Here is a 12790-nt window from a genome sequence, read left to right as displayed (position 1 = left end):
TTTTTTTTTAAACGTTTATTTATTTTGAGACAGAGAGAGACAGAGCATGAATGGGGGAGGGTCAGAGAGAGAGGGAGACACAGAATCTGAAACAGGCTCCGGGCTCTGAGCAGTCAGCACAGAGCCCGACGCGGGGCTCGAACTCACGGACAGTGAGATCGTGACCTGAGCCAAAGTCGGACGCCTAACCGACTGAGCCACCCAGGCGCCCCATAAAGCTTTTTTTTTTTAAGTTTATTTATTTTTGAGTTAGAGCAGGGGAGGGGCAGAGAGAGAAGGAGGGAGAGAATCCCAAGAAGGCTCCGTGTTGTCAGCGCAGAGCGTGACACTGGGCTCGAACTCAGGAACTGTGAGCTCATGACATGAGCTAAAATCCAGTCAGACACTGAATTGACTGAGCCACCCTGGCGCCTTGAAAGCTATTTTCTTTTTAATTTTTTTTTTTTTTTAATTTACACCCAAATTAGTTACCATATAGTACGACAATGATTTCAGGAGTAGATTCCTTAATGCCCCTTACCCATTTAGCCCATCCCCCCCCAACAACCCCTCTAGTAACCCTCTGTTTGTTCTCCATAGTTAAGAGTCTCTTATGTTTTGTTCCCCTCTCTGTTTTTATATTATTTTTGTTTCCCTTCCCTTATGTTCATCTGTTTTGTCTCTTAAAGTCCTCATATGAATGAAGTCATATGATACTTGTCTTTATCTGACTAATGAAAGCTATTTCTGAAGTAAGCCCATCACAAGGTTTGTAACTCCTATTCACTCAATATTTATTATTATTATTATTTTAATGTTTATTTTTGAGAGAGAGAGAGAGAGACCACGTGTGTGTGAGTTGAGGAGGAGCAGAAAGGGGAGCCAGAGGACCTGAAATGGGCTCCACGTTGACAGCAGAGAGCCCAGTGTGGGGCTCGAACTCACAAACTGAGATCATGACCTGAGCCAAAGTTGGATGCTTAATCGACTGAGCCACCCAAGCACCCCTACTCTTAATCTTTTAAGTATCACTTCTAGCCCTACTCAATAAAACTGTCATTAGAAATAGAATTAGCAATGGAGTACATTTCTTGGTAAATAGAAACTAGAAAAGGGTCTCTCTCCACAGATACTGCTCCTTTTCTTGTGTGTTCCAGGATACTAGTTTCATTATTTAGGTTCACATATAGGAGCAGGTTTCTCCTGAGCTCTCTGAAACTTCCCACTCTCAGTCTACTTTAAAACTTGTATAATTCCAGCCATGTCCTGAAAAACTGAAATCAGTATATGAATCTGATTTCAGTATTTCCCTATGCCTTTGTATATCACTAATTTGTAATAATTAGGCACGGAGTCAATTGTGACTGGATTTGTGCATTTGGAGTAGTCAGTTAACTTCTGTGAGCCCCACCCCAAGTTCATTATCTGTAGAATGAGAGAATTGGGTCATTAAAATTCCTTCTAGTTCTCAGTTTCTTTGTTGATATGATCTTAGGTCTGATTGACATATCTTAGAATTTGATCCAGTGTTTTAGTGAGGGACAAGTGATAAGATTGGGGGGGCAAGGGGTAGAAACTGACATATAGTAGTAGTAGGGTAGTAGGATGTCCTAAGAGTAAGCCATGGGCCTTAAACTGTCCAGAATAGAACTCTTTAAGTTTCTAAGGGAAAGGCAGCAGTTGGGACTAGCAGGAATCGACTGGACCCCACTTGTTGAGGAACTAGGATAGTGAGTAAGCTGCCAAGACATGAACTCAGATGCAGCAAAACCAGGTGATAACCCAGTTATGGCTGGACTAGTGAGAAAGAGTTAGAAGAACAATGGATTGTGAGGCTGTGTCTTTTTCTGCCTGAAGGTGAGATTAGTTTTATGAGCTGAGCTAGGCCTGCTGTGGGGATAAGGTACATGCCGAAGCTGGGGACCAAGCAGAGCTTGACCTTATTATGGAACTTTTTTGGGCATCTGTGTTTCAGATACTTTAAGGATAGCAAAGAGTAAACTGCCTTAAAACAGTTTTCCGGTAATCAAGTCCCTGTTTTGTCAACAGGTAACCCAATTGACATGTGTTCTCTTTATCTCCTTAGCATTCGAAGGACGCAAGTCATTGATGATGAGTCAGATTACTTTGCCAGTGATTCTAACCAGTGGTTGTCTAAAATTGAGCGGGAGACCCTGCAAAAACGAGAGGAGGAGCTGAGAGAATTTCGACATATGTCGCGGCTCTCTAAGAAAATCACCATTGACTTTGCAGGCAGGAAGATCGTGGAAGATGAAAATCCTCTAGCAGAGTATCACAGCAAGTAAGTGGGCAGCACCAGAAAGGGTCTGGGAGGGGGCATTTTGTCTAAAAAGGATTTGCCCCCTCTCATGGATCTGTTATTTTTGTTGATTTTAAAAATAATACATTCATTTGGAATAGAAAAATGTAAGAGTGGCTAAGAAAATTTTGAAAATGAACAGTGAGGGTAACTTTTCCAGATAATTACTATAGTTTGATAAAAAACTTTTTAAACAATGAGATGCCATTTGGGCATGGGAATGTAAAGGAATCCAGAACAAAACCTGCATTGTATGTGTTTGTGTGTATACATGTGTAAATTAGTAATTAAAGCAGGTAGCATTTCTAAATAATAAGGAAAGGGTTAAATACATGCTGGGATGATTGGCCACCAGCTTGGAAAAAATTGACATTCAATCTCTATTTCAAACCATACTGTGATAATAAGTTTGGCTAAATGGTTAAATGTAAAAGAGGTAAAAGGATCAGAAATAAATAAAGAAATGCAGGAGAATATAGATACAGTCTTGGTGTAATAAAGTATTTTTTTTTTTTAAGTTTATTTTTAGAGAGAGCATGCGTGCGTATGTGGGCACAGGGAAATGGCAAAGAAAGGGAGAGACAGAGAATCCCAAGCAGGCCCTGTGCTGTCAGCACAGAGCCTGACTCAGGGAGTCAGGGCTCCATCCCATGAACCATGAGACCATGAGACCATAACCTGACCTGAGATCAAGAGTCCAACACTTAGCTGTGTGAGCCACCCAGGGGTCCCATAGCTCTTTCTAAGCAAAATACACAACCCAGAAGACAAAAAGACGAGATGTCAAAAAAATGTTTTAATGTTACTTATTTTTTTGAGAGATAAAGAGTGTGCGTGGGGGAGGGGCAGAGAGAGAGGGAGACAGAATCCGAAGCAGGCTCCAGGCTCCGAGCTGTCACCACAGAGCCCTATGTGAGGCTCTACTGCACAACTGTGAGATCATGACCTAAGCTGAAGTCGGAAGCTCAACCAATTTAGCCACCCAGGTACCCCTAAGACGAGATATTTTAAATAAAGTAAAAAAATGCTACCAAGCTGAGAGAATATTTTAAACATTTTTAAGTCAAAAGAGGAAGATCTATAGTATGTAAAGACCTGCAAATTAAAAGAAACATACCAAACAATCCAGTAGAAAGACGAGCGAAGCCTAAGGACCATTTACAGGTGAAGAAATACAAATGACCAATAGAAATTAAAAAAAAAAACTTTTTTTAAATGTTTCTTTATTTTTGAGAGAGAGAGAGAGACATAGTATAAGCAGGGGAGGGACAGAGAGAGAGGAAGACACAGAATCCAAAGGAGGCTCCAAGCTGTCAGCCCAGAGCCTGATGCGGGGCTTGAGCTCACAGACCATGAGATCATGACCTGAGCTGAAGTCGGACACTTAACCGACTGAGCCACCCAGGCCTCCCGGCCAATAGGAATTTAAAAAAAAATGTTCAACTACTGGGGCGCCTGGGTGGCTCAGTCGGTTGAGTGTCCGACTTCAGCTCAGGTCACAATCTCACAGCTTGTGAGTTCGAGCCATGTGTCAGGCTCTGTGCTGACACCTCGGAGCCTGGAGCCTGCTTCGGATTCTGTGTCTCCCTCTCTCTCTGCCCCTCCCCACTCACATTCTGTCTCTCTCTCAAAAATAAATAAACATTAAAAAAAATTTTTTTTTAAAAGTTCAACTAGGGGCATATGGCTGGCTCAGTCAGAAGAGCATGTGACTCTTGATCTTGGGGTTCTGGGCTCAAGTCCCATCTTGGGTGTACAGATTACTTAAATAAAACTTTAAGCAATAAATAAATAAAATGTTCAACTAGTTATAAGGGAAATGGAGATTTTAAAACAATGTATCATTAAATTGGCTGAAATAAAAAATACATATATACAAAATACTACATGCATAGTCTGTGAGTATAGGAAAATGAATATGCTCTCTTACTGTGGATGGGACTATTAAAATGGTACAGCCTCAATGCCAAGAGTAAATCCTAATGTAAATTATGGATTTGGGGTGACAATGTGTCAGTGTAGGTTGATTAATTTTAACAAATGTACTACTCAAGTGAGGAATGGCTGATAATGGGAAGGTATGGATGTGTGGAGTCAGGGAGCATATGAGAAATGTGTGAACCTTCTGTTCAGTTTTGCTGTGAACCTAAAACTGCTCTAAGAAATAAAGTCTCATGAAAAATTCCTGTCATGGCCAATTTCAAGTTACCAACATGAAGTCACTGAACATAGAGTTCAGAGACATGTGTATTGGCTCCAGCATAGCACTGAAAAGAAAGCACAGGATTTTCCTGTTTTTTGTTTTGGAAATGGTGTCTGTCTGTCTGTATGTCTGTCTCTCTCTCTCTTTCTCTCTCTCTTCCTCCCTCCCTCTCCACCCCCCTTTCTATTTCTTTCTCTCTCTTCCTCTCTCCCTTTCCCTCTCCACCCCCTTTCTCTCTCTCTCTCTCCCTCTGTCTCCCCCTCCATCCCCATCTCCTTCCCCTTCTCTTTCATTCTCTCCCTTCCCCTCATTCTCTCTCCCTCTCTTCCTCCTTCCCTCTTTGTCTCCCTCCCTCCCCATCCCTCCTTTCTCTTCTCATCCTCTCCCCACCCCTCTTTCTCTCTCTTTCTCTCCCCCCTTCTCCCCCCCCCCCCCCCCACAATTGGATATTGGTAAACATAGTAATGCTTTCCACAAGTTTCAGTTTTGGCCTTCTCTTTCGGATCTGCCAAATCCATTGTAGAATTTTCCTAAACAAAGGTTGTTCTCTCCATAAAAGAAATTCTTCCACTAGCTTCAAAATAATTATTTGTTCTTACCTATTACGTATGTGATATGTAAACATAAAGAAAAAAAATAAAATTATTTTTTGGTGATGGGTTTAGGAATTTTTCTTTTTTTTCCCATTAATTTGTATTTTCCAGTTATAAATTGCCTTTATAATAAGTTATTTTTATGTTCAATAAAAAGTACATACAGCCCTTTAGAAGTTAAATTGGACAGTATCTCAAATTGTATCTTAAATTATGCATACTTTTTGACTTACCAGCTATAACCAGGTAGTAAGATACTAGTTTCTTCATCCCCTTCTCAACATTTAAAAAAAAACATTTGCTCTTCTCACATACGAAAAATTGTATTTATTTTGTGAAAATTTTTATTTATATTTCTTTGTTTTGGTTGTATGCTGGTAAGTCTGAACATTCTAAAAATGTACTGATTAGCTATTTGTATTGCTTCTTGTATAGGTTCTAGAGTTGTAGGTACATTTACCATTTATTATATTTCAAAATTATTTCCTTCTTCAGATCTCACTGTCCCCACCCTATTTTATTTAGACTCCCCTCTTCCCTCAAAATTCTTGTTTTTTTTCTTCTTTCTTTCTCTCTCTTTTTCTTTTTTAGCTTTATGCCTGTTGTGTTTCTGCTTTTTCCTTGGTTTGGAAATCTCTCCCACAATCTTTGCCTTTGAAATGTCTACCTACTTGGTACAACACATGGGATTATAATAATAATCATTGTAATAACTCTCCTCATAGTAGCACTACATCCTTCCATGTTTTGTTCATCATCTTCATAGCTATCTTAAACCTGCCATTTAGATTCAAAGCTTCTTGAAGGCAAGAACCATGTTTTCCATACCTTATTTAAGTCGCCTTGCATATAAAAGGTTCCTAACAAATATCTTTAGTCTTTTCTACTGGTAAAATCCTTTCATTATGTTGTGCCTCAGAATTATCATTATCCACAAACATTTGTCAAGCATCTGGCAGGGACATGGAGTATAGCAGTAGGTAATGTAGAGGTACTGGATAGAATAAGATACAGTTCCTCTAAGATCTGTGATCTCCTACTACCCTAGGATTAGTTCTGCAGTCTTTAAATGGAAATCATCACATTGTTTTGTAAATTTAGAGCCAAAATAAATAGCAAACCATGGGCACAGGATAACATGGGATGTATGTGCTGTTTGATTTTTAAAATATTTTTCAATATGTATTCATCTTTGAGAGAGAGAGAGACAGAGCATGAGTGGGGAGGGACAGACAGGGAGACAAAGAATCCAAAGCAGGCTCCAGGCTCTGAGCTGTCAGCACAGAGCCCAATGTGGGTATCAAACCCACAAACTGTGAGATCATGACCTGATCTCAACCTGAAGTTGGACCCTTAACCGACTGAGCTACCCAGGCACCCTGATGACTATTTAAATAGTAGGTGCTATAGGACTTCAGAGAAAGGAGTAAGCACTTTTGTGCTGGGCCAGTAGAGGACCTTACTACGACTTCTGGACCTGGAGGAGTGGAGAGGGCCTCCTGAGTGTGCAGAGGAGTAATGGAATGTGTTGAGTAAATAGGCTGCTATAGGATAAATAATCTGCTGTAGGTCAGACTATTTCTAGGCAGCTGTTCTAATCTTGGCATTTTTAGTAATCCTGTTAAACAGATGAATGATTGTAGTGTGCCCTACCTATTTTCTTAGTGTTCTGGAACTTTTACTAATTCATATTCCTTAGGGTTCTTGGAGTGAAGAGAAGGAAGTTGGTGGTGGGGAGTAGGAAAGTTCATCCATGGACCCCTCTTTGAATTTCAAATTTTCTCATTGTTGAAGGATTTTATGTTGTGGTAAGTAAGGATATTCTGAGCATAGAACATTACCAATTATTTCATCCTTTGGTTTGTCATCACAGACTAGATGAGACAATACAGGCAATTGCCAATGGAACCTTGAACCAACCACTCACCAAATTGGATAGATCTTCTGACGAGCCTTTGGGAGTTCTGGTGAATCCCAACCTGTTCCAGTCCCCTCCTCAGGTTAGTGGACCTTTGCTGTAACTGGTAATGAGAGGAGTTTGGGCCCCGATATTTCTCCTTTCAAGTGTGCCTCTTTCATATGCTTTAGATATCAGTGTGCTCTTTCACACACCCACCGACCTTATTTTCTGTCCCCAGTTTTTTCCATTTTTTTGCAATACTTCTTACAAGTTGGCCTGCATTATCTTCTGAGTATTTCCCAAGAGAGGGTTTTGTTAAATAAGAGATTGAGACAATAATCCCATGGTTCTTTTGTTGATGTTCTTTCTCTACCTTTTATAGAATATGGGTAGTCCCATAGAGTGGTGTTTTAAATTAATACGTTCATTGTTGTCATTCATTTTTCCATCATATCATTGAGCATCTATTATGTGCATTCATAATAGTAAGTGACAAACTGTATGTTGCTTCTATCCTCAAAGAACTCATAGACTAGTAGGAAGAAAAAAAACACATAAGCAGTTCTAATACAAATAGAGATATAAATAAAGTATGGTGGAAACCCAGAGAAGGGAAGTACCACTTCCAGTTGAGAATAAAAGAAGCTTTAATAGGGAAGCTGCATTCATTAAAAGGAAATATCCAAGAAAATGGGTGTTTGGGGATGGTGGGGAAAAAAACATTCCAAGCAGACTGAACTGTAGGAATAAAGCCTGGGTACATGAAAGCATGGCCTGTATATTTATGGAAAAATGAATGTAGGCTGCATAGATAGTGGTTATCAAAGGGATTATCCTGAGAAACATACTAAGGTTAGGTAGGTAGAACCAAATCACTAAAATGTTTAAATGTTTAGCAATTTTTCATATTTTTATTTTGTATATAACTGTGTGCCATAGAAGGTTCTTCCGCAAAGAGATGCAGTCAGAGCAGTGCTTTAAACAGCCTAACTGTAGGTACTTGTTCAGCACTTTACACATGCCAGCTTCTTTGCCAGGTGCTAGAAAATTAAAAGGTAAAGGCCCAGCTCCTATCCTTAAAGACTTAGTGGGGGGGCACCTGGGTGGCTCAGTCGGTTAAGCATCCGACTTCAGCTCAGGTCATGATCTCGCGGTTCGTGAGTTCAAGCCCCGCGTCAGGCATCTGTGCTGATGGCTCAGAGCCTGGAGCCTGTTTCAGATTCTGTGTCTCCCTCTCTCTCTGACCCTCCCCCGTTCATACTCTGTCTCTCTCTGTCTCAAAAATAAATAAACGTTAAAAAAAAAAAAAAAAAAAAAAGACTTAGTGGGGAAACATGTTTGAATACAAATAATTTGAATTCCTTAAGATAGTTTCATATAATACTATATGTTAATTCTACTTCAATTAAAAAAAAGTGCAATGATAGACACATGTTGTGCATAGAGTAGGACTTTAGGAAAGTGTTCATAAACACTCTAGGAGTCACAAAAGAAATAGTGTTTGAGAGAAGACTTACAGGATGAATAACAATTTCCAATGAGACAAATCTAGGGAGGAAATTCCAGGAAATTCATGTACAAAGGTTCAGCAGTTTAGGAGTATTGTAGGTTTGGTAGAACCAGAGGTAATTAAGTATTGTTAGAAGCTAAGATGAAAAAAAAAGTTGAGATGGACTAGTGGGTGTATTAGTTTCCTAGGGCAACCATAACAAAGTATCACAACTAGTTGGCTTAAGACAACAGGAATTTATTCTCTCACAGTTCCTTAACACCAAAATCAAGACGTTGGCAGGCCCACACATTCCCCACAAAGGCTCTATAGGCTTCCTTGCCTATTTGAGCTTCTCCTGGCCCCAGGCATCCCTTGATTTATAGTGGGTTCACTGAAATGTCTGCCTTCGTCTTCACATGGTCTTCTTCCCTGTTTTTGTCTATGCGTTCTTTTTTTTCATAAGGACAGCAGTCATTGGATTTGGGGTCCACCCTAACCCAGTATGACCTAATCTTAATTTGATTACATCTGCAAAACTATTTCCACATAAGGTCACTTTCACGGGTTCTGGGTAGATGTAAATTTTAGGGAGGGATACTACTCAACCTAGTACAGTAGGCAACATCTTACCATGAAAGGCCTTATGTCTCATGCTAAGGAGTTTGGTTTTATTTCAAAGTAGGCAAAGAGAAGTCCTTAAAGAATTTTAGTAGAAGATTGGCATGACTTCCATGCCTGTATAGAGATTCGAAGGAGGAGTAAGACTAAAGCAGGGAATTTGCTAAGAAGGTTATTGCAGTAGTATAGTGGGGAGCTGATGAGGGCCCAGGTTAGTGTAGTAACACTAGTAGGACAGTAGAGAGTTACTTAAAGGCTAAAAATGTAGATGAGACCAGTTAGCAGGCTCTGTAATAATATTAGTGAAAGATAAGAGGTTAATTTGAGAAAGTGGATGTGGGAATAGAGAAACAGGTAATATAAACTATAACTGTAGTAGAGATAAAACAGTGAATGTGGACCTCAGAATTGTTCAAGTACCAACATGGTTATGAAATCACTTATTTCCCCTGTAATGGATGAGTCCTTCCTCTATATTCCCAGTTAAGGGCTTCTATCCCCAGGTAGTATTTACTTAATTCTGCTTTATATTTTGGTTAGCTATTTATGTGTTTTTCTTCTACTAGGATCATAAGTGCCTTGAAATAAAGAACTGTACCCTTTTTATACTTGATGTGCTTGTCACATGGTCAAGTACTGAATAAATGTTTGTGTTTTTTTTAAGATATGAAGCAGTTGATTAGAGTCATAAAATTATATTACATTAAGATTCTTAAAGATCAATTTAGTCCAACCCCATCATTTTATAATTGAGAAAACTGAAACCTTTAGAGGTTAAATGATTGCTTAGAGTCTGTAAACTACCATTCTAGTTTTTCCCCCTATAAATTATCAAACAAGTCAAAAAATTAAGACAACTAACCAAAAACTTCATCTTAATAAAGACCTTTTTTTTTTTTTTTTTTTTTTTTTTAATTTTGAAGACTTTCAGTCTTCTTGTTCTGGAACAAACACGAATCTTTGTCATTCTGTGACAGAACTGCCAGGACACATCAGTTTTCTATATTACCACTGTCCTATAATTTTCTCTTCTTTTCATGTAATGGGGGGCTTGTTTCAGTAATTCTCCATCCTTTCTGTAAAAGACAGGTTGTTCCTTTCAGGGTAAGAGAGTATGTCTTGCATCCAACAATCATAACTACTGCCCCTGATAGCATCTGATTGGCTTTTTCACGGTCTTAGCATGTGACTCTGCCTTTAAGCACATGAAAGGTGTGTGGACCAAAATTTGGAACCTTCATTTAATGCAGTTATCTTGGGAAATTGTCCAGAATCCATTATGGATCATTAATAAGTTTACAGTAGAAGTAATTACAGACCTTATACCTGGTCTGCTTGTTGTATTTTTGTCGGAATTGGGAATCTACATATGGAGATTTCAGCATTCTAATTATTTTTTAAGATAGGACCTTGTTATCATATCTACAACTCCTTCTGAATTTATACCTACACCTTTTATGTCCTTGTTTCAAACAAAGGTGGGATAAACTTTAAGAAAATGTGCCCAGTATGATTTCCTCATTGTTAGTGTTCATCTCATTTTGTATACCTACCCCAGGTTCTTCCCTTGTCAGACAGAACTGTATGTTTGGTTTCTTTTTTGTGTAGTGGATAGACCAGACAGGTGCAGCCTCACAGAAGAAGGCTTTCCATTCAGGAGGATCGGAACTAGAATTGAACTCCTATCGGCACCAGTTTCGAATCCAGGACCAAGAATTTCAGGAAGGCTTTGATGGTGGCTGGTGCCTCTCTATGCATCAGCCCTGGGCTTCGCTGCTTGTCAGAGGGATCAAAAGGTAAGGAGAGAAATGAATCTTGCCAGTGGAAGATTTTACAGTGACATAAACTTGATTTAGAATTATGGATTAGAATTCATTTTCCCCCCAATATAGTGATGATTTATAATACTCTTCAGCACATAGAACTTTAAGCAGTATATTCATGTTACTGATTTGGTAGTAGTGTTTTTACTGAATAGCTTAAAAAAACCCTGAGGTTAGAAAGGCTAAGGATCCTAGTCATAAAAAAAATAAAATACCAGTTTTTCCATCTTCAGAAGGAAGTCTCTTGACAAAACTTCTCTTGGCTTTGCCTTTGGAATATAGTATTCAGCAACATTAATGGTTTGATCTTATTTGAAATGCAGTTTTTATGGCTATTTATTAATTTTTTTAAGACAACAGCCCAACTGTGTTTTTTTCTTTCATATATCTATGTACTAATCTGACTAATCATATGAAAAACTACTTGTCTAGAAAAATGGGGGATTTAAGAGTTAAGTTGCTTTATTACAAGGTTGAGTGGTTGTACCTATTCATGATGGTTAGAACTTAATGTTCTATGGTTTCATGTTTCTTCTCAATTCAATTTTATTTTATTTTTTAATTTTTTTATTAAAAATTTTTTTTAAGGTTTGTTTATTTTTGAGAAAGACAGAGTGTGAACCAGGGAGGGACAGAGAGAGAGAGAGAGAGAGAGAGGGACACACAGAATCTGAAGCAGGCTCCAGCCTCTGAGCTTCAGTGTAGGACCCTATCCCACAAACTGTGAGATCATAACCTGAGCTGAAGTCAGACACTTAACTGACTGAGCCACCCAGGTGCCCCTATTTTATTTTAAGTTTTTTATTTATTTTTGAGAGAGCTCAAGCGGGGGAGGGGCAGAGAGAAGGACAGAGGATCTGAAGCAGGCTCCACACTGACAACAGCAAGCCGGATGTGGGGCTTGAACTCACGAACCATGAGATCATGACCTGAGCTAAAGTTGGACATTCAACCAACTAAGCCACCCAGGTGCCCCGCTTCTCAATTCAATTTTAAAAAATATTTTTTTCAGTGCATCTGGCTGGCTCAGTTGGTAGAGCATGTGACTCTTGATCTTGGGGTTGTAAGTTAGAGCCCCATGTTGGGTATAAAGTTACTTAAAAATAAAATCTTTAAAAAAAATAAAAAAATAGTTTGCTTTTATAAATATAAATAGAAAATTGGAAAATATGGTGAAGTAGCTAGAAAGAGAAAGATCGCCTATAATCCCACCACTTAGAAACACCTACTTTTAGAATTTTAGAGGGCTTATTATTTATTTTATATTATATTTATTTATTTATATTTATAATTATATTTAATTAATTATATTTATTTTCCTGTGCTGTTATATAGTAAGGTAATAAAATATATTTAGTATTTTACTTCTTTCTTTTTAAAAAAAATTTTTTTTTTCAACGTTTATTTATTTTTGGGACAGAGAGAGACAGAGCATGAACGGGGGAGGGGCAGAGAGAGAGGGAGACACAGAATTGGAAACAGGCTCCAGGCTCTGAGCCATCAGCCCAGAGCCTGATGCGGGGCTCCAACTCCCGGACCGAAAGATCGTGACCTGGCCAAAGTCGGACGCTTAACCGACTGCGCCACCCAGGCGCCCCAGTATTTTACTTCTTTCACTTATCATTACAACATACTCGCTTTCCCTTTTTTTCTAGTTTTATTACACTGTAATTAACAAATAACATTGTATTAGTTTAAGTTATACAACATAATGATTTGATATATGTATATATTTTTAAATGGCTGCCTCAGTAAGTTTAGTTAATATCCTTTACCTCACATAGTCACAAATTTTTTGTTTCTTGTTGTGAGAACTTTTAAGATCTATTCTCTTAGCAGCTTTTAAATATACAGCACAGTAT

At 38.6% G+C, this 12790-nt stretch overlaps 1 protein-coding gene across 1 annotated transcript in view; it reads left to right on the top strand.

Annotated features, from left to right (window-relative positions):
- TRIP4 (thyroid hormone receptor interactor 4) overlaps positions 1-12790 on the top strand; it is a 67064-nt gene that overhangs the window by 26801 nt on the left and 27473 nt on the right. Inside the window, exons 7-9 of the mRNA XM_047862938.1 lie at positions 2066-2281; positions 6969-7095; positions 10714-10901. Of these exons, the coding sequence (XP_047718894.1) occupies positions 2066-2281; positions 6969-7095; positions 10714-10901 (531 nt within the window). The remainder of the gene's footprint in view (positions 1-2065; positions 2282-6968; positions 7096-10713; positions 10902-12790) is intronic.

This window comes from Prionailurus viverrinus, chromosome B3, assembly GCF_022837055.1.
Source record: "Prionailurus viverrinus isolate Anna chromosome B3, UM_Priviv_1.0, whole genome shotgun sequence".
NCBI lineage: Eukaryota > Metazoa > Chordata > Mammalia > Carnivora > Felidae > Prionailurus > Prionailurus viverrinus.
The sequence above is the reverse complement of the archived record's forward strand: the minus strand, read 5'-3'. Positions and strand labels throughout refer to the sequence as shown.